Source organism: Lathamus discolor, chromosome 17 (genome assembly GCF_037157495.1).
Source record: "Lathamus discolor isolate bLatDis1 chromosome 17, bLatDis1.hap1, whole genome shotgun sequence".
NCBI classification, from domain to species: Eukaryota; Metazoa; Chordata; class Aves; order Psittaciformes; family Psittacidae; genus Lathamus; species Lathamus discolor.
In genome coordinates this window covers 2,246,535-2,271,805 of record NC_088900.1, presented here as the reverse complement: position 1 = coordinate 2,271,805, position 25,271 = coordinate 2,246,535, and the positions used below count along the sequence as shown (strand labels likewise).

The following is a 25,271-nucleotide window of genomic DNA, read 5'->3' as shown; positions in this document are numbered from 1 at the left end:
ACAAAGGTGCCTTTCAGAACAACGGTGGCATTACATTTGTCTTACACCCACTACACCCACTCCCTGCCAACAGCATTCTCCCTTCATTTGAGAAATGAATTCCAACTGCAGGCAACCTCAAATCGCTCTTCCCCAGCATATTTAATTCGCTGGTGAAGTCAAGCCTGACCTGAAGAGGGTGCTGCATAATCAGGGATCACGTAGACAAGGAAAACCATGTATCTGGCCAACCTAAGGCTGAACTAAAGGGAGTTGAAAGGACCTGTTTTACAGTCTGACGTGTGCCTGACCTTTAAGAGCAAGGATGAAAGCAATTTAATTTTACATGTGGCAGCTTGTCAATCAAGGGAATCGATCGAGGCGCTTAAAGTGCCTCTGAAAAGCAAAGGGAATGGAAATTGAACTGTCCCACCCACATCCCTCCCCTGTCGATCTGTTGACACTGCAGCCTTCAGAATGAATTAAGGACTGTTTAGGTTTTAGCTTAAGAACACAGTTCACACAGGCTCTCTCTCGGGCTTTGGCAGCTCAGAACAAAGGGTCAGGGTGGGCCGCGCTTGCTATGCTAAGCTGCCTCTGAAAACAGCTACCACGTATTCCACACCGCAAGGCAAATAGCACCTTGTAAATACCACCAGGATGTGCAGCTTGGCAAGAATCTGAGCAGCAGTGGCTGATAACCCGAGGCACAAGGGCTGAAGGTACACTGATAGCACCCAGGAATAACAGGAAACCACCAGGACACCTCCAAGGGTGAGCTCTGCTTCTACAAAAATCACTGCAATATGACTCTACACCTCACTAGAGGTGACAGTAACAGGCTCCAGTCCCTGTCTTGCTCTTAAACTATGATCTTTCCATTCACTGGTTATAAAGCCAAGTAATGAGGTATTTTTTCCTCTCTCTTTCCATTTGGATGAGCTCCACCACCTTGTCTCCTTGCAGCTCTCCCATTCTTTTCTATTCTGGCACATCTTTGGTGCATTACACAACTCAAAGAGAAGTCAAAAGCAGCAAACCCACCCCTAACTGGGACTGGTGGAACACAGGTTACATTCCTGAAGCTGCAACTGGACACAGGCAGTGCTCTCTGCTGCTCTCTGACCTTGTGAATGGACATACCCTTACGAACACATCTGTTTAACATTAACTGGACATTTTTATCTTGACTCTTAGGCCTTTCAGTACATCTTCCACCTTTCTAAAGGTGGGTTGTAAAAACAACTGCAGGATGTAATTCAAAGGACTTGTGGAACACCTGCAGCTCCTCTTACAAGTACCAATGGCCAGGTTTGCCATCCACTTGAAGCAGCATATCTGAATATGACACTACCAGCACAAAGAAAATGACACTACCCAGCACAAAGAAAATGCCTTTCTGCCTGTTCAGGAGTAAAATGTATCGCAACGGCACAAAATAAACTCATCAAAAATAGGCTTTCTATTATAGCCAACAATGACGATCAAGTGCTTGGCAAGGGTTATGCTTCAGAACCAAGGCAGTAACTCTGCAGAGGCATGAAAGATTCCCATAAACCCAAAACACAGGCATGTGAAGAAGCAGCCTGATGAAAGTAACGCATAGACATGAGGTACTGGAAGAAGTGAGGCAGGTTCAAGGATGACCAAGTCCCCAGCAAATTCATGGGTGTTTGACAAAAGGAAACATGAAAATGATACCAAACTAGTTCTAAACCCCTAGACTTGTCCTTGTCACCAACAATAATTCCTGTATACACCAGAATTCCCTTTTTGAGCACTAAGCACGGAGGAAACTTGTACAGACAGCATATGATGACACAAAGATCTCTGCACAAGAATGAGAAGTTGCTATAGCACCCAGCAAACGCACAGCTTCCAAATCCTCTGACAGCCAGGCCTGGCTAACAACGCATCCCTTGATAGAAATGCTCTTATACCTGAGATTTCATCTGTGCAGCCTTTTCTGGGTCAACCGCCAGGACATGCTGGTAGTGGCGGATGGTGTGCAGCCGGTCCTTGTTCTCAGCACGAACATAGCGCTTCAGAGCTTGCAGGATGCGGTGGGGCTGTGGGATTGGAGGAGGGGAAGAGCTCAGATCCATTGGAGCCAATTCACAGCACTTGAGAAAATACCCCTTTTCTTTTCTGTTAAGTCTGTTAGAGCTATCGTGCCTTAGGAACACCAAACAAAGCGGTGGGTTTCTTACCCAGGCAGAAAGGAGGAGTCAGTTTGGAGACCCACAGCTAAGTCTGCACAAATGGCCATGCTGGAGGAAGCTTTACAGAAACCTATTCCCAGCTTCTGCCTTGGCAAGCCCCAGGCAGCCTTCTCACCTTGCACCCTGCAATGAAACTCACCCGTGGCGGGTCAGCCTGCAGGGCAGCCAGGTAGTTCTCCAGAGCGATGCGGCGGCGATCGTTCAGCATCGCTTCCACACGAGCAAGGTGAGTTTCCACCAGCTGCTGCTTCTCGCTTGCTGCCTCCTTCTCCAGGGATTTCACCATTGCCTGGAAGTGCTGCAACAAAGAAAGTGCATGAAAGGCGCTGCAGGGATCAGGGTCACCTCTTCTCACTCCTCCTGTGAACAAAGGGAGCCTGTCACACTGCGTGTCCTAGGTATTCACAGCAGGGGAGAAGGGCACTGCAAAATGTTGATGCAGGTTTCGTCTCTGCAAATTCAACAGTGACTATTTGCCTTCCAAACTGCCTTCACAAGGCATTTCAGAGGTCTGAAGAAGGCATGTGGCCTTGCAGCTAAAGCTCAGGCTGGGAGATCCAGCTGTGTTGAACAAATGACTTGGTATTACCTCTTTCCATTGACCCTGCAATATGGAAACAGGATTGATGCCTTCAGCATAGAGGCAATAATCCGAACTTGCAGAAGTTCACAGAAGTTTCATGCAGGAGATGGTTCATCAGTCCTCCTTCAGATCAACCTCTATATAGTCTATTAGAAAGGTCATAACCCACATCTCCAAACGAACCAGAGAAGGCCATTAAGCTTGCTATGTTTCAACAGAGATGATGACAAACTCTTTTAGACTTGCCCCTATTTCCAAACAGTGGCTTGTGTTAAAAAATCTAGAGATAAAACTGTTCCAGGCTGAAATCCAAAGCGGGGTCAGTCACTTCAGATGGATATCGCTTTGAGGGAACTTCACAGAGTTGTCCCTGCCAGGAGAGCCTGCCCCCAGCAATCCCATACTGAGAATATCCCTGATTAACTTTGCAGTCTAACTGAACATTCCTCATAAGGCAGAAGATTGGCACTTTGGCAGCAAACCAGCTTTATCTGCTGGCTAAGTGGTTTTCACTAAGTCTGCCCAAACAGGAAATGTGTGTCCAGAGAGTCGGGGCCAATCTGAACCGGGCTGTGAGGCCCCTGGTTAGTGTGGAACAGGCCAAAGGGCTGAAGTTACAATTTGGCTCCGGTGTCGCTGCGCTTTGAGGGGTGAGACAGCTTCTTACTGCTGGGTTTAGGGAAGGACCTGGCACAGTATCAGCTCATCTCCAGCTTTAAGAACAAAGCATGCGTTTGAATCAAATCTGCTCTACAAGGCAGCTGCTGACAGAACAGGAAAGCTGTTCTTCCAACTCAGCTGCCCGCTGGCTTTGAACACTTCGACCTCTATTGAGAAGAAGGTAGCCAAGCACCAGTAACTTCCCTCTTTACGTCCTTCAGCTCTTACCTGAATGAGAGTCTGCCTTTCAGCCTTGGGCAGATTGACAGCTTGGTGTTCTGCTTCCTCCCATTCCTTTTTCACCTGGACAAGGAAAGGACAGAACCCAAATTAACATCTGATCTTTGCGAGCTTATTTGCCTTCGCACGCAGATCCCTGTACAGCCTGGCTAGGAAAACAGAGCTGCAGTGGGGTTTAAACCTAGCACTTCAACCCACTGAGCAGCAAGCCAAGTGTCCCCATTGATTCCCTTCTCCCAAAACTCTGAAGGAATGAAAATCTAACTGCCATATTGCAGGAAACACGAAAGGCTGGTGCATGGAGTCCATCATCACCAGTCCACCATCAATTCGTCCGAACACAGTTGGTAAAGGCCCAAAGCTAGATGCTCACCCGGTCCATACGGTTGTGGTGCCTGACCTCCAGCTGCTCCTTTGCCTTCTGGAAGCGGGCATGTTCATTGTCATCAGCTGGGGTTTCAAAGTAGACATCCACATCATCGGTTGGCACTGCAAAGAGACAGTAAGGATAAGAAGCAGTGCCGAACCCCGTGATCCTGGATAGCAAAGAATAGGTAGGGAGAGGAAGCTCCATTCCTGCACCATTAACAATCTGCCAGGCTGAGTTTACTGAACCACCGCCTACCAGCAGTCCAGTTTGGTATCACTGAGCTGCCAATTTACTGCACACCACCAGTTAGTTCCATCATCCCCAAAGCACGGTAATGCACTGCGGCAACCGGTCCTCCCATTAGTTCTGGGATGAGCATTATTCAGCTCCAGCAACAGAATGACTTGGATTGCACAATAAAGAACTTGTTCTCTCTTCCCTTTCACATTAGCTTTGGGGAGTTGAAATGACATTTTGTGCATTAGCAGTTCGCTGACAAGCTGGCTCCAGACACCATTAATATGATCAGGGAGCTTAAAAATAAGTCTGCACAAAACACTACATAATATTCGACACTTCAAACCTACCTTCCCTACCAGATGCACCATGCAGGACTAACAGGCAATGGTATTAGACAAGACAGCAACAGAAGGAGGCTCAGTGTGACAAGTTGGCTCATCCAATAAACTGGACTGTTGGTATCTTTTAAGACATTCAATTTTGACAAGGGGAGAAACACAATTTCAGAGCTGATAATTCCAAGCATTATCCAATAATCCACAACGCAAACTCCACAACGGGGGCTCTGTACTCCATAAACCGCAGTCCAGGAAACACTGAACCACGTTCCTGTGCTCGGTTTTAGAAGCTACAGATCCCAAAGCCCTTTCCCAATGGATCTATGGCAAACAGGATGCTCTCCATCGCTGCCCTTCAGCAGAGGGAGGGCAGAAAGGGGAAACACATTAGTTGTTTGGGTGGAAAAACTCTCCAATATGTCATTGAATGCTTCAGGAGAAGAATTACCTGGCACTTGAGCATGCATACAGCTTAGATGCACCTGAATCCACCAACCTTGACTCTAACTAGGGAAGGAGGAGTGAAGAAAAAGGGAAAGGATAACTGAAATAACAGCAACATATCGCACAGGCATTCCACTTGCGTGCGAGGGACACCATGAGATCAGTACCACATTCTGGGCCGGCTCATGGCATTCCTGAACCAGGCTTGGACACAGAGAAGCCTCTTTCCAGCCCCAAATCCCTCTGTTACAGGACAAAGTTTCAGACAAAAAGCCCCTGACCTCCGCATCTTTTATTTCACCGCCTCGGTGAGATCAACCCAATCTAAAGCACTTGCATGAAGCCCATTCTGTAAACAGGATTATGGCTGTGGAGTCAGACTGCCAAGCCCCAGATAACACAAAAAGCCTTTCAAAAGGCTTTTATGGGAGCTGAAGTGGAAGTGCTGGAGTTCAACAATAAGATTAATAAGGAGGTTAAAATGGTTTTTGGTAGTTTTATCATCTGACATAAAAGCCGCTTGAAACTGGTGCCAAAAACCTCAAGCTCTCAAAAACACAGGGATTGAGTCATGATTCATATTTCAAACCAAGCTGAAAGTGGGAATCTGAATTCTATGCCACTTCTCCAACACCGTCCCAAAATGCAATAGCAAGAAAGTGCCCACTACCGGGAAAGCAGCGAGGAGCAGCCTTCTTTTCAGGATGGACTGGTCAAACGTATGGATGGAACAACACTGTGAAAGCAAGTGCTTCCTTCCATACCTTTGCATAAAAGCTATGAAAAGCTATGCCTCTTCCCAAGAGAGACAGCCCCTAATCCTTGCTATAGATCTGGAAGAGGACAACTACACCCTCAGTAAGAGCTGCAAGCCAACGGAGAGCACAGAGACCATACACCCAGAGCCACTTTCCCTAGGAAAGCTCACTCTAAAGACTCGGAGAAGCAGAGACAAGAGGAGACTGCTGCAAAAGGACAGACGGAACTGCTGCAGACACCAGGACCAAGAGGATAAGCTACACACGTGTCCTCTCTTGACCTAGGCAAGGAGGAGGAGACACCAAACGCCAGACAGACAGTGGCTAGCTGCAAAAGGGCCAGTGGGAGGCAGGACTTACTCATCTTTTTACACACAGCCATACAATACTCCTCTGACTCAAAATTGTTCCTGTTGCCTCCGCAGCCTCCATATATAAAGCGAATGCATTTTCTCTTGTTAGGGTCGAAGTACCAACGAGGCATCACAGCCTGGCAGGGCCCTGTCATCGCCTCCTGGGAGCAGACAGCTGTGTGGAGACGGGTTAGAACATGAGCACAAGCCCTGCTGAGCACTTCATACAACACGGCGGTGGCTCTACTTCATACCTTCACCGGCCAAAGGGCTTCTGTCAGTTTTGGAGGGGGATATTCAACACTGCAAAAAGCATTCACCCCAAGGCTTGCTATTTGGGGAGGTGCCTGTACGTGGTGCTTTGAAGCTCTCATCTGCAGGAGTGATTTCTCCTTAGCAGGAGGCTGAAACAGCAAGGATCTGTTTGGCTGCTGTCACAGTGTTATGCCTCGGGCATCACAGCACGATGGAAAGATAAAACCGACATGATGGAAGGAAAACCCATTAGGGCCGCTTAAAGCATCCCAACATGTCCTGTTGGCTGCACTCTGCCTGGATAGCCACTCTACGTCTTAAAGGTGAAGTACAAGAGCAAGCGAAAAGGCAGGCTAAGCACAAGGAACGTGATCACCATGGCAATCTCAGCTGGTAGGTTTTCCAGTTTGGAAACATCTATATGCTAAACATTGAAACTCCAGGTAGGCACGGTATGTGGGCTGCTTCACAATGAGCAGGCACGTAACTGGGTTATTCTGAGGCAAGAGAACAGATACAGTGTGTGATTTGTTCATGGCACTTTGGGGAAAAAAAGGCTGTGGACCCCCAAAACAGACACCCCAATCAGATGGCTCCAAGGCTGTTTCAACACCAGATCTGTAACAGTCCTGTACATAGATGAGCTAAGCCTTGTCTCAGCAAGTAAAATTATCTGCAGCATGCTGGCATTGTACCAGGAAGATGCAAGAAGTGCTGGCAAGGATTCAGTGATCTGGAGCTAATTGAATTTCATTCCCTCTCCCCTCCTCCTTCCTCTGCAGACACTTCTACACGCAAAGGAGAGGACATCATATAACGCTGAGGCACCACGCAACCAGCAGATGCCCTCTGCAATGGCACCTACCACTTAAGCACAGTATATATTATTACTGCAGAAAGCCTGTGTCACCTGTGTAATATAAGCTGGCCAATTGTGCTGGCTTTCTTTCAGGAAAGAGAAGGGTTTATGTGAAGGCAGCACCAAATATGTTCCTCTTAAATGGCCAGGAAGCACCTTTATGCCACCTCTGAAGAATATGGCCCACTGCTTTTAGTTTCCTTTTGTAAACTGGTGTTGAATCACAGAATCCCAGCCTGGAAAGGACCTTAAAGCTCACCCAGCTCCAACCCCTGCCACGGGCAGGGACACCTTCCACTATAGAGCAGCTTGCTCCAAGCCCCTGTGTCCAACCTGGCCTTGAGCACTGCCAGGGATGGGGCAGCCACACCTTCTCTGGGCACCCTGTGCCAGCGCCTCAGCACCCTCACAGGGAAGAACTTGTGCCTAATAATCCACCAAATCCAAAATGTTCACCCTAAACTAGGATTTTACATTCAGAGTGTCCCCAAAATGCCTAGGATTTTCCAAAAAGCAGCCTATGCAGGTATGGTTTTTCTGACCCAAAACTGCACCTTCATGGAGGTGCTTGTTCAACGTGCCAAACACTGCGCTTTCTGCCAGCAGAACTCCTGTTTACCTGCAAACATATGGCCCATGCTCTGTAGAGTTAATTTCAACACCTGAAACACAAGCATCATCAGCTTCTCCTCTGTTTGCTAACTCATCTGGCAAATACAACCTCCAAGTGGCATTCAGTGACTTGATCAGAAACCTGTCAGCAAGGAGATGACTCTCAGGGAAGCCAGAGGCCTGAAGGCTGGAACATCTCTTACATTTCATGTCACTGCTGACTTCCTTTTCGGGAGCAGCCTTGTCATTGCTTGGCTCTGTGGGGGTCTCCTCGTTGTAATCATCCACTTTGTAGCTATCGTAATAGTAATCACGATCTTCCACCACGTCCTCCTCCTCTTCCCCTTCATCTTCTTCATCCTCATCCTCCTCCACAGCCGTTCCTGTGATGTCTTCTACACCTGCCTCTGTAGGGAACTCACTGAAGGGATACAGGGTTTAACGTTAAGACTGATCACTCTGCAGACAACCTTTGATGTACCAGAGTAATGATTCTCTTTTCATCTGTTCTAGAAACACAGGAGATGGGAAAAATTAATGGACCAACTATTGATCAGCCCATCGACTGCAGTGATGGGACCTCCCTCACTACAGACACACCTATTGCAGGCAGAGCTTCTCCATGCCTCTGGCTTAGTGGATGTTACTTGCATTTCCTCATCAGCTTCTTTTCACTAAGTGAAACTCTACCATCAGGGGAGGTAACTGCTGTCGCAGTCAATCTTTTTGACTGTCTGAGGATGGAGTGGGGGGGGACTGTTCAGCTCCTCCGCTAATAGGAGTGCTGCAAAGTCATCTGTTCTTCTGAAAGGCTCTTCCAGGCTCAGGACGCTCCTTTGGGAAATTCAAAAGCACAGGAATTCTCCTCTCTATCCTCACAAGGGTGGAATATTCACTAACAGCAACTTCACGTACAAGGCTATCTGTGCTAGTACAACCCTACCTTTTATAGAGGTCATAGTCTTCATCCTCGTCTTCATCCTCTTCCTCTTTGGACAGAGCCTCATCCACAACCTTTGCCTGAGGGCAGCATACGTATTCTGTTCCATGGAACTGGTCTACTCCACAGGGCAGCAGCATGCCATAACTGTGCAGGATCATCCCTTCCGTCAGACAGGCCTGAAAGAGGAGCCCATTTGTGTCAGTTCAGCATCACGCTCTTGCTTTGGATAAAGCTGACGTTTGCCTAGCATAGATCTTGAGATTAGTACCAACAGTCTATACTTGACAGCAAAAAGACAACAGCAACATACAACCCAAGTCTGAATATCAAAGGAAAATGGATGTGAACCCTGTAGATGAACCAACATCTCCAGGAACGTCGCAGATTTAAGCTCAGGATATTTTGTACCACCTCCAGGGATGGAGCACTCCAAAGCAGCAGAGCTGCCGTTTGCATTTCTGGGCTGGCCATTTCATTAAACTTTATTTATTACACTTTACACTGCAGTAAGTGAATAATCACTCCAATGGACTTTATGTCAAGATTATTTTAACATGCTGAAGACAAAAATCAATCCGATAATTCAAGAAAAAGCCAAATGCAAACTGTGATCAGACCTTACGTCTATAACCATCTCATAAGCTAAGGAAATACATGGCTTTGTGGCGCCCCAGAAAAGAATGAAGTAAGAAAGGCTTTATTATGCACATCAGAACCCTTTTGTGCTTTGCTTTGTTACAGCACGGATGGAAAATGAGCCACATATTTCTGGAGAAGGTCTCCAACTCTGTCGAAAGCAGAGTGACTTTTAAATATGCTCGACATTAACAAGTTTATCCCCAATTAAAAGGGGAGTCCTTCAGCACAGCTTTATTTCAATGGGGTTTTTTCTCCTGGGATTTTATAGAAATAGGTTTAACTGGAGCATCTTTAACCCCTTCTTTACTAGCACATCACTGATCATTGCGCTGCATACATACATCATACATACATACAACACATACATCTTGGTTTCATTACCCCCAGCTCAAATGGGTGTGCAGAGAATCTGCAACCTTTATGCTAGTCAGATTAAAAACCACCACACAACGCCCCCCCCCCCCCCCGGCTAGATTTATTCTGAGAAGATAATCCATCTCTTATGTAAAACCTCCACTAATCAGGCACCAGGAACTCAGATTGTCCCCAGGCAAGCGCTGCCATCCAAATCCCCTGCAGCAGCAGGTACATTAATGTATAATGTGCAAGGGAAATAGGAACCAGCCATGAGCACTGTGGCTCTCTAACCTGGAAAGAAGGATGAGCCCTGGTTAAAGCAATATCCTAGAGACCTGACTTCAGTTCCTAGCTCCATCCTAGAGTATGATCCTGGGCAAGCTCCTTTCGTGAGTGAGGAATAACTCAGCTAGCTGCAGAGGTTGTTTTAAGTCACTTGAGTGCTTTTAAAATTCCCTTTTCATTGCTCTCTCAGTCCACAGGCTGCAATATAGGAATGACAGACCCCAGAGATGAACGCTGTGGTGCTCCAATACTACACACATCCAAGGGGATGGATCCATGATAAATATTCCTGCCACAGAGGGTCATTTACCTCCTTGGCCACAGTATGCCAGTGCTGATGGCTTTCACACACATCCATCCGCTCCTTGTGGAAGAACCGGCACTTCTCAGGCACCAGCAGGACGTCGCTCACGAACTCCCCCACTGAAAAACAAGAAACATCCATAGTTCGCATGTGTCCTAACAGACACCAAAGCCACCATCAGAGCTCCACTAAAACACACACTGCTCAAAGTGCCTTAAAGGTTCAGTATATTCTTAATGGGGACAGAAAATCAGCGCCTCAGAGTTTCCAAGCTGGAGGAACCTACTCCAGTGGAAGGTGTCCCTTCCTGTGGCAGGGGGCTTGAACTGGATGAGCTTTAAGGTCCTTCCCAATCCAAACCAGTCTGGGATTCTAAGAACAGAAAGAGTAGGTGCTGATTGGTGAAACATTACCTGAATCCTAAGGCTGCACTGAAGGCAAAAGTTTCCAGTGCAAGTTAAAACAGCTGTTCATGGATGAGACAGGATTGACTGAAGGGTTTCCACACAGAGCTTTGAAAAACTGCATCTGCATATGGAAGTTTTCAAACCACTTAATGGCCACTTTCTAAACATCACAGCAAAGCTACCTCATGCTGCTGGGCACTGAAACAGCCTGCACACTTTTATATGGCACCGGTGTTATCTATGTTTTCAGTATCTGGGCATCTGAGCAAGTCTTGTTTTGTTTCCAGATGGTTTAACGCAGGATCAACTGCAGCACATTCCCTGACTCGATGGTCCTGTCCTGACCAGAACACAGCAGGCTGGAAAAAGCAAAGCTACACAAGCCAAAGCCCAGGGTACAAGCAGAGCCAGCAAATACACTGCATGCCATCCTTTAGATAACCACCACCTCATCAGCATGATGAAGTGTTGGCACTGCCTTAAAACCAGACCATTGCTTTTGAGGAAGAAGGGAGAGAGAGCATCAGCCTGCTCTCCAGCCTCTGTATTAGTTGGACTGAGCAGCCATTTAGCCTGCATTTCCACTACAACTCAATTTAGAATCAACCAGGTTGGAAAAGACCTTTAAGATCATGAAGTCCAACCACTGTCTACCACTACACCATGGTGCTGAAGGCCTTATCTACGCCGTTTGGGAACACTTCTGAGTCAAAAGGCCTTCCCCACAGAGCCTCCAGGGAGCAGAATTATTTGTCCAACATTATCTTTTCCAAATACATGTTATGATTTTGCATGATTAGTTACTTGTCAGCCACTCAGTACCGATAGCAAAGGCTCAGGGACACTGTTCCTATGGCCTAAACACAAGGTAAGCAGAGTTTAGGGGCAGATAAGGTAGGACAAATGCAAGATAATGAAATCAACTCACACTTGAACATCATCCTTTTAACATCAGCCACATTTTTAACTAGTAAGCACAACAGAGAAATGGCATTTCCCCCATTTCCTTATCTCAGAACAGGCCACCTAGATTTTAAACTCAACAATCCTTCCCTCTCAGGAGAGGTTTAAATGCTTCTGATAAGAAAGCTTACACTGACCAAGCTTCAATATCAAGGGACTGAGGTTCTGAGGGCTGAAGGCAGAAGACTCAAAATGATCAGTAAATGTGAACAAGCAGCTCTTCTGAACAAGGCTGAATCCTCACACCATCACATAAAACACACGGAAGAGCCTCTCAATCCACCTAGGAACTGGACAACCCTTACATGCTGTATGTTAATGGCACCTTCCCCACTGATGGCCACAGTCAGAAAAGCAAATCCTCTCTTTTTTCAACTCAGAGCAGGCATAAGAAGTGTTTCCTTGTCACCTCTTATGTTTCCATGCCACCCAGCAGCCTAGTTTGTCTTTTCACACCTCAGCAGGCTCAGCCCTGCTCCCATCATCCTATTGTTACCTTGGTTTTACAGTTCAGTGGCAGTGCTAATGGCTTCTCTTCTCCCCTCTTTACCTTTGAATGACAAAAGAGCTTTCACTGCTGGGGGGAGGCAGGAGAAGGTTCATCAGCAAGCAGCAAAATGCTACCTCAAGACAGTCTGTGCTTTAATGTAGGGAGGAAGGCACAAGCAGGAATGGGAACGAAACCTCCTTGACTACACTCAAAAAGTCGTTGCACCCCACAGAAACACATCATCCACTTGCAACAAGCAATCTGTGGGCTGCTGAAAAATAAGTATTTTATGTACATGTGGACTACTGAGCTGCCACTCAGCTCTGCAAGCCAAAGCTGCCTCGCAGGCTGAGCAGCCCAAGCCAGGAACACTGGGAAAGACACTAATTACAAACTTGAACAGAGTTTAATGCTTATCACATTTTAGGGCAGCGTCACTAAAATCAGCTTATTTTTCTGCTGGAGAATAGGCTTGGGGAAGGATTACTCCTCAACGAGACGACTCCTCATAAAGCCAGAGCTCTTGCTTTCATCCTGATTTCCATTAGGAATTCTCTGTATAAGCAGCTGGGTTTGGTTGCTTCTCCAACCTGAACTGCCACACCTATAAAGGAGTCTTTCTCCCAGGTTGCTTCCACGACAGTTTCCATGTTTATGATGTGCTTTATGATTGTCTATTGGAAGGCGTATGTGTGTGGGTGTATATGTATATATATGTATATGTGTGCATATATGTGTATGTATGTGTGTGTATATATGTATATATGGAGGTGTATGTATATATACACATACACACACACCCCTACAGGACAAAGTACCCATACAGTTCTGCAGATTTGCTTGTGTTCTCCTACGCCAAACCACATCCTAACCTGAAATCAGGCCACGAATAAGGAAAACTGGTTCCAACTCAATGCTCCCAGCACTCAGACTCCCCAAGATAGCACAAGACTTCTATTAAACCAACTATTTTCCAGTGGGTAACTCCAAAGAGAATCAGCCAGCTGAAACTAAGATTAGTGCTAAGAACACATGCAGTGCAGCACAGTGTCACGCACAACCTACAGGTCAAAAGCTGCAAGGTAAACAAGCTAAACATGTGCCTTCATTCCAGTGGATGGAGAGATCCACGAAATCCATCAGTTTCTCTGATATTCTTTCCCAGTTCAAAGTGGGGACATGGGATACAGCTGCAAGGAGCAGGGCCTCTTTGGAACAGCAAAGTTTAAATATAGTCATGGAAATAGAATAGAGATCTCTTGCCAAGACCAAAGCAGGAAGCCTGAACACACTGAGCATTGGAGTCTCCAAGGCAACAAAATATTAAAGCTCCACAAAAATAGGATCAGAGTATTAAATCCCAATGTCTTTGTGATACTCAAGTACAATAGCCTTCAGGTTTTTATGGCAGTTGCAGAGAGAACGGGGATTTCTTTTGCATGCCAGGCACCATTATCCCACCACAGCTGCTATCAAGCCGTCGATCTGTTTGAGACAGGGAGAGTTCCATCTTGTGCAAATCAAAACGTTTAAGAGGAAGCTGGATGTGGAAATGGCAACCTGGGAGGAGAGAAGCTTTGTAAAGCTCAGTTGTTCCCTCTGTTAGAAGCCAGAAGACTTTTTGCTCCCTACGAACACACAAACACATCACACCACACACTCACCCAGGCACTTGTAGGGCACGACAATGTGAGTGTGGTCCTTGCACTGCTTCTTCCCCCTCTTGCACCAGCTGTCGATGCTGACCGGTTGGTTGGCATCCACCACGTTCGTAATCTGCAGGTCTGGATACATCTGTTGAACAAGAAAGGACAGAGAATGGGCAAAGTGGCCCCTCACCAAAGCAGCGAGGCTGATTCTCCACACAAAGCCGAGTCCCAGTCCGCACACGGACACACGTTCTCTTCTGGATCAGGCTTACAACAGCTGAAGACATAAAAAAGCTGTTTGGCACCCAGGGCTTGAGAAATGGAATGCGTCATCCATCACTTGTTTGCAGCAGGAGGAAGCCAGGTCAGGAGCAAAAGCCTTTGCCGGCACTAAGCTGAGGTGTTTGGCTTTGCATGCTAGTGGAGAAGGAGGATTTGGGTTTGGAGGAGATTTCTCCATTCCATTCTGTCTGGTGCAGCACAATACCCTCTGGAAGAGGGCAATCACCAATAAATAGGGTTTAGTAACATCTTCAGACACTTGTCAGGCTAATATGCGCCTACCTCCTCAGGTTTCCTTATGCCTGCTCCATTTATGATGTATTAATATCATTCGTACATCCTCCTCAAGCTCTCAAGCCCAGACACTGACTAATATTTAGGCTTTTACTACGTGAACCAAATGTAGCCCCAGTTACATCAGCCTTGTAAAACAGTTTTAAAAGTTATCTAAGTCCAGACATGGTGCATTCTAGCCCTTTCCTATTTAAAAGTTACATTACTTAAGAGTATTTGCTTTGCTTGTCACCTCAGAGGAGCAGTTAAAGACACTTACCACAGCCAATATGCTACAGCATATCTGGTGCCCGCTGAAAGGACATCTTTTACAATAATGCATAAAGAGCCTGTAAATACTGTCAAAACGTTGACGAAGGTACTTTTCTAATGTTCTGGCTGTTCTGAACACGTTGCTGAGAACAATCTAGCCACAGTTTGATGAGGATGTGTCAGGTTCCATCACGTACAATGTGGTGGCGATGCTGGTGAACCAGGTTAAGATTTGGAAATACCCCTGCAAAACCCCTCTACTTAAAACACTCATCACCTTCTGTGGCTGATGGAAACCAGAGGTAGCTCTTTAATCCCCCTGCAGTGTCCTCCCTGCTCTGCAAACACGTCATGGAATCAAGCTAGTCGAAAGCAAGCTCTTTTCCTGCAGGGTTAATTTGCTACTGACCGGCTAAATGGGAATCCAGTTCCTTGGCTGCAGTGAAGATGCAGGGGCACACAGGAAACTCACCTCCTGGCAGTACTGCAGGATCTCTTCCTTTCTTCCAAAGCAGCTCTTGGTCCCGGAAGGGTCAGGCTCCCATTTCCCAGTCTGGATGTTCACGTGCATATTGAGTTTCCCACAGAACATGGCAATCTGAGGCTCTGCCACCGCAAAGCCTGCCCCAGCATTGGCTGCGAGCGCCTGCGAACACAAAGACAGGACACATTGACCGCATGGTCTGATGGAAAGCAGAACGACCCAAGGAACCAGAAGGCCTCTGCCAGCTCCTCTAGAGAGCTCCTGCTTAATCCAGAACATTGGAGGAGTCTTCCCAACCATTTAATAATGATATTCCTTAAAGATGCTGAGCACACATCATGTTTTCAACAGCGTTTTTCCAAGCTCCGCTTTTATTACTTCAACAGCGTACCAAAACCAACAGTAATTCACACTTCAAGGTTGTGCCCACAAAGATGACTGAAAAACTTCAACCCATATTTGAAGATAAATAACCAATACCAGTAACTTTTGGCAGAAACACCTCTGTGAAGTTACCCATGGTATTGCTACTCCTGATAGAATAGCTGCACAAATCCTCCTCAGAGTTCCAAGTTTGAGCTTCTCCCAAAATCCTCACAAATTTGGGATGGAAACACTGAAGCTTCTTACTCTAACATCCAAGCAAAGACGACTTTGCTGAATCAGAAACTGTTGCACCCAAGTCCTCAAAGCCTGTTGTCTCTCGGTCAGTGCACTCCTATGGGTATTTGTCCTGCCTGGATTCTGACACGGACTCTGTGCACTTCCAAGCCTGCCCTGGCAGACAAAACCCCGCCAGCCCAACCCCACATGTGGGTCAAACTGCAGACTGATCAATGCAAACAAGGTCAGGCTCCCTGTTGGCAATCTTGCTGCCTGACCAAAAGGAGAAAAAGGGGATTAAATTCAACTGCAAGCTTGGGCTTTTGCTGAAAAGCCTGAGTGAATGGTGGGAGCTGGACATGCTCCCCTACACTACTACTCGCTGTTGTAAAAGGCGTATGAGGCAAAGGAAACCAACCTCCTAAACTCGATGCTCTTTAAGGTGTTTAAGGGAATGAAATCCACTTCAGCTGCTTCAGAAAAGGCAGATCAGAAACAGAGGCTTCAGGGACCACTGCCACACAGCTTCATGTTTCCTGGCCTTCATCTTTAGCTTTTTATACACTCAAAGCCACACACGTTACTGTGGGCACCATTCATTCCTGCTGCCTGCAGGTCCCCATCAGCTTGTGTCAATACATGTATGCTTGAAGCAAAGAAAGAAAGAAGAATCCAATGGGACAACCCCTGCCTGCAGCTCCTGCTTAGTGGATAGTAGGAAGATATTCACTCCATCATAATCAGCTCATTTCTCCCCCTCCCTGTTTACACACAGAATCACTGCCTGGAGATAAGACATTCAACAAGGAGCCAAGGACTGTTCAGTGCTGACCACATGCTTGGGATGAGACACAAAAGCCTGAATTCATGTCTTAACTATAGCAAACCCATCCCTTGAGTTTTAAGGACTTATTCAACTGCACATCATTTAAGACACAGTCTTATACAAGCAGCTTCTACTTAATCTAACCCAATATGAGAGCAAGCTCTAGCACAGATCACAAAGTAATAAAACACTGAACCATATAAGAGACTGGCATCAATGTCCCACAACAGAATGCTTCCAAGTTCATTATACATACAAGTTTAGCATTGGAATTTGTTGTGCTCTGTCCTAACAAAAATAAGGCAGTTTGTACTTCAAGTATAGGAGGGCTCGGGATGAATACACTGATGGTAACAGGATGCAGTAATGTGTTCCTTTAACAAATCAAACCATTTAATAGACATTCACTTCTACCAAGTGCTAACTGATGGCAGAGAGCAAACCCATGCTCTTGTGCTGCCTCCTCTCTGCTGTAGCATTCCAGAAGAAAAAGGCAAATGTAGAATGCTCCTTCATCACCCTATAAACACACACATACACACTTTGTAAGAGGGCCTTCTTATCTCTCTCCAAACCAACACCACTTTGGTACCAACACCAGAGAGCACAAGACTTGACACGTTCAAGGAAATAATCGCTTTGCCTGATGACAACAATGAAACCACAGCCAAGATTCAAGCTGAACTCTGAAAAGGACAAAAGGAAACGCAAGATGGAGCGTGCACAAGGTGTTAACCCTCAGAAGAATACAGCACATCAAAAGAGAATAAAAGGTACGGGTCTGGAATGGTTTAGAGATCTTTAGCACCACTGATGCTGGGAATCTGTTTTCTCCTAAGCAAAAGGAGGTAACTATAAGCAAAGGAGGCAGAAACATCCCTAAGTGATCCATTCACAGCAGCTCTTGCATGAGCAGATTCCTGTTCAAACACATACCAGCCTCCTGACATCATGACCAGCCCCAGGCACATCCAGTGTTTGTTTTCGCTGTCTCTCCAGCCTGACACCTCGCACTGTGGCAAAGGTATCCCTCCTCCTCCCGGGTGGATTGCTCACATACTTTACCTATCAGAGCAGCGCTGTTGCCCCAGCTTCCAGAGCGTGCTAAGCCCCAGTTCACAGCTGAACAAAGGAGACACCAATGACTTGGTTTCAACACTTTTAATCCAATGGAAGAAATCTTGTCTTGCATCAGGCTGTTGAGTAAGTGAATGAACTGTGATAGACGCAAGTTGAATCTTTAACCCCATGACCTGCAAGATAAGGGTTTTGAGAGAGAGGCTGCTCCAACCCCAGCAGTTACAGTGCAGCATGTTGATCTCATTCTACATGTAATGAGAGAATAGGGCCCAGCAAACTTCATCTGTACCAGTGGAAGCCACATCTTTAACACTGCTACTTAAGCAGTGAAGAAAGTCACCCTTTTGGGACAAAGTAATTTTAGCTGCTACACACAATTGCCTTTGGTGCATCAGAAATAAAAGCAGATTGCTCAGGCTGAGGTTATCCAGTCTACATTCATAGACTGGTTTGGGTGGGAAGGGACCTTAAAGCTTCAACCCCCTGCCACAGGCAGGGACACCTTCCACTAGAGCAGGTTGCTCCAAGCCCCATCCGACCTGGCCTTGAACACTGCCTGCGATGGGACAACCCCAAGCATCACTTTGCAAAAGGAGAGCTAAGGAACGTGTAAACCAGCACGAAGCTTGGGATAAAGCCATGTCCTTCGTTAAGCTCTGGAGTACTGCAGAGAACTCACATTGCAGAGGGATGAACAAGCTGACAGCACATTTTTCTTTGGGAATTTCCCAGCCATAAATGGAAACAGCCGCCTCCTTCAGTGCTGGGGAGCAACTATTCCACCTCGTAAATAAGCAGGCTGACAGCTTAGGAGGGGCAACACACATAATGGAAGAGAGTTGATCCAGTTGCGTACCTCCTCATCAAACGTTATTTGAGGAGCTATTATCCTATTAATATATATCCATAATGTGAGAGCAAGATGAATGTTCTTTGGGAAACAGATTTACATAAACCCTCACTTTCCTCACTGGCACTCGCATTCACAAGACGCTTCATGATAAATTCCACTCTGCCTTTTGGTGTAATTCTGTAACCCAAGTTTGCTTTCCAAGACCAAGGAAGCACTTGATTCCATAAACACATAAATCTCTGGCCCGTTAAAGTCAGTTACATACCTCACCCTGTCACACAGCGCCTGATTTATGGTTCCTGAAACACTGGAATTCAAAGCTCTACATCTTCCTCTCCGATGCCCAAGTATTTTAATCCACTACTAGCCTCTTCCAGTTGTGATGAACAGGTACATCTACCCCTCAAACACACGCAATACACTGCAGTTCCGGTTTGGAATGATACAACCTGAAAACCACACACATATTCCTTGCCTTTTATTTCCAGGATCTGTTAAAGCTCAACACAACGAACCTTCTTTAGCACAGATCCCTATCCGATGCCGGTCAGGAAAGCCTGCCACGTGCTGCTGGGGACTTTAGGATTGGAGTTTTGCTTTTGGGAAGAGAAGTTCATCCTTGTGTTTGACAGAAGTGAGGTCCCAAGTACCTGAATAGCACAAAGATACCCACAAAGCAGCATCATTTAACCACGGCCTGAATTTTCAGTGAGGTCAAACACTGCAGACCCCTCACCTATCTCGTCAGATTAGCCACAGGACCAATCTTCATTCCAGTAAAAGCAGAGTGACCGGGAGCTTAGCAGGAAATCCTGATTCCCCTCTCATTCATGCTAAAAAGCTGTTCCTAAATTGCTTCCCAAGACAATCACGGAACATGCACTATGGAAAATGAGAGCCTGAAAAGTACCCAGAGCCTGCAAGGAAAACTGACACTGTGCTTCCCAGCAGGTTTCCTTCGAGGCAAAACACCAGCAGCCCTGCCTGGATAAGCCCACAGAAGATTAAGTCGTTTTCCAACTGGAACTCCATCCTGTAGAATCCATGAGGTGCTGAAATGAAGCTCTGATTGTGAACGGCATTGACTTGGTGACCAGAGAAGGAAACGCACAGCCTTTTGCAGCAGAGCCTGCAGGTCCCAGCAGATTCCCTGCTGGAAGAACGACAAGAATTCCCCATCTCTTTGCTGCCACGCTGACACGGAACGCCAGGCACTACTTGGGAAGATTGCCTGTGCTGTTTGGTTTTAATTAAGCAAAGCCCCTTGAAAGCAATCCCGGTTATTAACATCGGAACGCACGTGAAGCACAACCTGAGGGACTTGAGAACATGCTGCTCAGCGCACTCCCTACCCTGATGAACACCTCCCACCATCGCTTCACTAAAGGAAAAAGGGAAAGAAGAGGAAAGAAGATTATTTTCTTAATGCCTTTCCTCTTGTTTCTGCAGCACAAGGGTGCAGCTCCTCCTCTGTCACTGTAATAGCCACAGATACGGAGGTTATAAATTGAACCCTTTCAAGACCACTGAGGAATTCCCACAGTCCCTTTGATACTAAAATGAGCCTTGTTACCTTATCAGCCCTCCTGGAACCACAATCCTCAATGGCTGCTGCTTTGAAATGCATGGATAGTTTACCTTTCTACCCTTTCCTGCGCTGAAAACTGCACAGAGGACTCAGGACAGGGAACAGGATGCCCAGAGAAGCTGTGGCTGCCCCATCCCTGGCAGTGTTCAAAGCCAGCTTGGACACAGGGGCTTGCAGCAACCTGCTCCAACTTTAGGCCCAAGAACTGAGCAGAACACTTAAAATTCCCCTGCTCTGGGATTTCGAACTTGCGCACACGAGCAAAGCTTTCAATTCTTGCCTCAAATTGTGTTTCATGCTTGGTTTTCTTTCGCTCCTCTTCCTGCTTTTATTCAGCAGATAGGAGGCTGGAACCCAGGCAGGCTAATGAATGCCTGACACAGCAGGCAGTAAATCTCAGCCCAACAGCTCATCCCAGCTTTATTGCTTTAGGTTTTTTTTCCATTGCTGATAATTACAATAATGCACATGGGCAGGGGGCCAAGGCAGGAAGAATTATTGTCTGCAGGCAGATCTGGTGTGAGCTGATAATACCAGCCCCTGTTTGCCTTTGAATTTCAATGGCAGAAATCGCAGTCTTTGGCTTGCTTTAACTTGCTGGAAGGGGAGGAGTTCTCATCTGCTCGTCCTTTATTGACTCTTGGGGAGGAGGATCCTGCACCAGCAGCAAACTGGGAACGGGTGCGGAGCTGCAGTGTTAGCTGGGGCGCAGTTCAGACTGGATGTCTAACAGTGACAACCATCGATGGATCTTCATCCAGAGCTTTACCTTTCCTGCAGAGAAAAGGGGGAATTTCCAAGTACCTGTGACTCCCAGGCAGCCGTTCTGCCCTTGAAGCTCGTATTAATGAGGCAGCAGGTTATTTCCTCCTCCTCCTCTAGCTTATCATGCTCCATAAACGAAGCCTACATGAGTCATTGGGCAGATAATGTGCCTGTCAGACATCTGCACTGGGGAACTGCCATGCTCAGATAGGGAAAGCAGCACTGCAGGCAGTACTGGTACATAGCTAGTCCCAGCAAAGCCACAGCTCAGCATAGTCTTGGCTTCCTGAAGTTGTTTGTGTAACGCAGTTGCCTTTGGCATCCTCTTTCCTACCCCCAGAGAGACCGAGTTCACAACAACTCACTTGGAACGCTCCCTGAACAAACGTTCCTGTACCCAGACCAGTGTCCTTTAGAAAGAGATTAATTTATAGGCCTCAAGCATGCAAAACTTGTGTCTAACGGCCGGGACTGCAACAGTTTACCACGAAAGCCACCCTGAAAATAGAGAAACTCAGCACTATTATGCCTTTAATGATCCTTACACAGTGCACAGGTAGGTCCAAATATGTTTCATCAGCCGAGCTGCCTGCCACTCATCATAAGGATTTCAGCAACTATTCCCATGCAAAGCGTTGGATGGCTGCACTTAGGGCCTCTTCCTTCCCCTTGCCAGCAAAACACAGCACCAGAGCCACTTAAAGGTCTCTTTTCATGGAGAGATCCTAAGTCATATCACAGCACATGGAGCTGGACCTATTTATTCCGGGGCTAAACTAAGGCACAAAGTCAAGTGACTTGCCTGAGGTCACCCGTCAGCAGGCTCAGCCTGGTTTAATCCTCAACTCCTCATCGCTCCAATCTGTGCCATCATTCTGTTGTGCACAGCAAGACTAATTACTGCTTTCCCACTGGAATTACTTGGGCATCTGAACCACGGAGCCTCAAGATGTCTCCTTTGCCAGCCAGCGACAGCTTCACTCCAAGGTTCCACATGCACTCAAAACTGCCTGGAGAAAGTGGCCATGGGGTGATTTTGCCTTCCTTGGAAACTGGGAGATCCAAACCACCTCAACTCCGCTTAGGAAAAGCATCTGGCTTTCCTTCTGGATTTCAGCTTCGTTATTGAGCTGTTAATATGAACCATCACTGTTCACATCATAAAGGCTTCACTGACAACAGCACACATATGGGGGAGTACTGGGATATAACCCTGTTTTGTAACTTCTCCCCATGGTTTAATACAACTCCTTTCTATCTTAATGCTCTTTAGCTACATTAAGACTTAGGGAATAGAATCGCTGTGGTTACCGGGATACAGAGATTCCATAACACACAAGAAAGTACATTTCCGACATCTTCCATCACTTCAAAACAATTTGCACGAAGCAAAAATAACTTCTGGACTAAAACTCATCCCAACTCACTCGTACAACTTTGTCCACTAGCTTTCCTAGTGGGAAAAGCTGGCAGAAAGGAGACCAGGAGAGTAACTTATTACTACTGAATCCAAGTGCTTTAGCATTCCGGGGGGGGGAACAAAGCAAAACCCTGCCCTCAAAGCAGCATGAATATTGGTTTTATCTCAGTGGGAGCATCCCAAGGAAGCCTGCAGTATAGGAACTCAGCCTGATCACGCATGGAACCACTCGAATGACTTAAGATTGTGTTTTTCCCTAATACACAAGTATCCCAAAAGCAAGCAGGAAACTGCAGGGTGTATCTTAACAGAGCACCAAGAATTTGGAGTGGCAAGGAAAAAAGCCTGGGGGAAAAAATGCAAGATAAAGGAAAGATAACAAGAGGGAATGCAGTTTGCAATGCAGTCTGGGTTTGGTTTCAAGCTCTAGTATCCCTCCCTTTATAGCTGTTGTTCAGGATCACAGATTGGTTTATGTGCAGACTGCAGTTGGTTTGGAACGTGGAAAAATACCCATTTCATACCTTCAAGTCCTGCAGCTGGGTAACACACCAACTTCCCCATAGCACACAGGAATAAGTCACTGTGCATCGCTCTAACGAAGCCCTGCGGGTCACGCTGATCGCTTTCCAGCCCAAAATTCACCATCTTCTGGGAAAGAAAAACCACCCTGAACCCAAATTTATGGTAATTCTGCTGCCCAAAGAGCCCAGCTCAAACTTCAAATGGGGAAGAGGAATCCATGAGGTTTTTAGGTCTTGCCTTTCCAACCCATGCTAATGACCATCTTCTGAACATGGGACAGTCACCACTCATCTATTTTATCCAAGGGCTGCTTTGCCAAGTGAATGCTGATCCAGATCAAAATGAGTAAGTTACCAAAAAGCTATGGATGAGCTTTGTTGTTTTCAGCATCCAAACGGATGCTGTAAGTATAAATGTAACCACCTTTATACTCACATCTTTTAAGCTCCTGGCAAAAGCACAGGTTACTGCAGTTGCTGTACCTGCTGTTCCCAGATTCCTACTAGAAGTTCATTCAGCTACAGCAAAAGATGTTCTTTTACCCAAAACAGAAAACTTCGACCTAAACATCACCCCAGGAAGTTTCAGTTTTCAGTCCTCACTGGCTCCAAGATAAATGCAAGAGATTTAACTTAGCAAAACCACCTCAGATTCTCACCAAAAACGGCCTTTCATTTCCCAGCCTGCGGCTATTCTTGATCCCAGTAAACAGCAGTAAAGCCAGTGAAAGGCTGCCAGTTTCCTGCCACTAATGCTGGCAACCTGGAGAAGAAGGAGCAAGCACACAGGAGTAGGTTAAAGCCTGACAAGCACTACCTTTCGTGAGCAGCAAAGAGGCTGAAGTGCAGGAGGACGGCTCGGAGCAAGCTTCCAACAGTCAGATGGCAAAAGCTTAGTCTTAAGCTTGTCCCCCATCAGTGAACAGCTCTCAGAAGCATCCTGGTTATTATGAGCAGAATTCGGGCTCAAATCTCCCAACTTCCTTCCTCCTTCCAAAAGCAGAGGATAAAGGGTGGACTTCCATCTATTCCCTGGATTGCCAGCACCTAGATTGAGCAGTCTGACACACCAGAAGTCAGATAACAAAGAGCTTTCTGAAGTCCCCCTAAAGTTCTGTCAGCAGCAGGGTCACTGAAAAGTAATGTAAGCTCAGTAATGGCTTAATGGATTTCCATTTTTTACCCTTTAAAAGCAATCCTGACTAATTTAGTAGCATTTTCTTTCTGAAGCATTAATTTATCAGCCAGGGTTTAATAATCACAGCATCCTATCATAGGCAGGCTAGCACATAGAAACTCTAATGGCTGTATTAAACAGTGCCTTTAAGGGAAGCAACACATCTCTACCTAGAAGAACTGCTTAATGCTATTAGAAAATTAAGGGGTCATTTATAGCACAGATAGAGCTGGGTAAGTTGAGATCCCAGTTCAAGAGAAGCCAGCCTAGAACTCCAAACAGTTCACACTGTCCCACATTTAACTGGTGGTGTATGCTGTTTAAACACACCTGAGCTTTACAGCTCCTCCATCCCTATCACACTTGCAGCATTGCATGGAAATACAACAAAATGGGAGAGCTGAATTCTACCTTGGATAAAAAGAGATTCCAACTTGTGAGCAGGAACTCTGTGTACAGTGATACCTGTTTTCTTGAGGTTTTCTTTGGCATTTTCTGGGAATTACCAAGGGAGGGATGGAGAAAACACTGCTTTCTTCTTTTCTGTCTACTTAGCTGATGGACAAAGTCTTATACTGCAGCTGCATACATGCAATGGTCAGTTCTCTGAACTTCACTGTGCCTTAAACAGGCAGCACACACTGAGAACTTCCATCCCTTTAAATCCTCTTCAAGGTCTCTGAAAGGTATTACTATTCCATCTCTTTTATTGCAAACCCTTTGTCCAGGCTGTCCATCACAGCAGCAAAACTGGCTTTTTTTCCTAAAAGATTTCGTATTCTCCAGTAAAGAAATACTTCAAGATATGTTATTTTGAACACAAGGATTCCAACCAACTCTTTGTTTTCCTGTTTGGAAAAGGCTATTGGACAGAAGACAGCAATTACTGGTACTTAGAGAAGCTCTTTTGCTTGCTCTGATGCTCTTGTCCAGTGTGATACACACTTGAGTGAGAAAGACATAGAACAAGTTTTGCCTTCCTTGGCCCTCCAAGCAGATAGGGACGGCAATGGAAACGCTGCCTTCACACGCAAATCCCATCCCTAGGACCGCGCTTGGAGCGTAGATTGATCCACGCATTGATGTAAAAGGCCGCTCACCATTTTCCTAGCCATAGGCTGAGTAGTTTCATTAGAGCTTTCTCTAAGTCAGAGGATGAAAATGTTGCAATAA

The 25,271-nt window shown here is 46.3% G+C and overlaps 1 protein-coding gene across 3 annotated transcripts in view; it reads right to left on the bottom strand.

Annotated features, from left to right (window-relative positions):
* The window catches only part of APLP2 (amyloid beta precursor like protein 2), a 44,763-nt gene that overhangs the window by 9,193 nt on the left and 10,299 nt on the right, over window positions 1-25,271 (bottom strand). For 2 of the 3 annotated variants that reach the window (XM_065697165.1, XM_065697167.1), the window contains exons 2-11: window positions 15,251-15,424; window positions 13,966-14,095; window positions 10,448-10,560; window positions 8,857-9,032; window positions 8,117-8,334; window positions 6,195-6,362; window positions 4,058-4,173; window positions 3,673-3,747; window positions 2,341-2,499; window positions 1,920-2,048 (exon numbers count right to left, since the gene is read on the bottom strand). In XM_065697165.1, the coding sequence (XP_065553237.1) occupies window positions 1,920-2,048; window positions 2,341-2,499; window positions 3,673-3,747; window positions 4,058-4,173; window positions 6,195-6,362; window positions 8,117-8,334; window positions 8,857-9,032; window positions 10,448-10,560; window positions 13,966-14,095; window positions 15,251-15,424 (1,458 nt within the window). The remainder of the gene's footprint in view (window positions 1-1,919; window positions 2,049-2,340; window positions 2,500-3,672; window positions 3,748-4,057; window positions 4,174-6,194; window positions 6,363-8,116; window positions 8,335-8,856; window positions 9,033-10,447; window positions 10,561-13,965; window positions 14,096-15,250; window positions 15,425-25,271) is intronic. The other variant, XM_065697166.1, reaches the window with a different exon arrangement.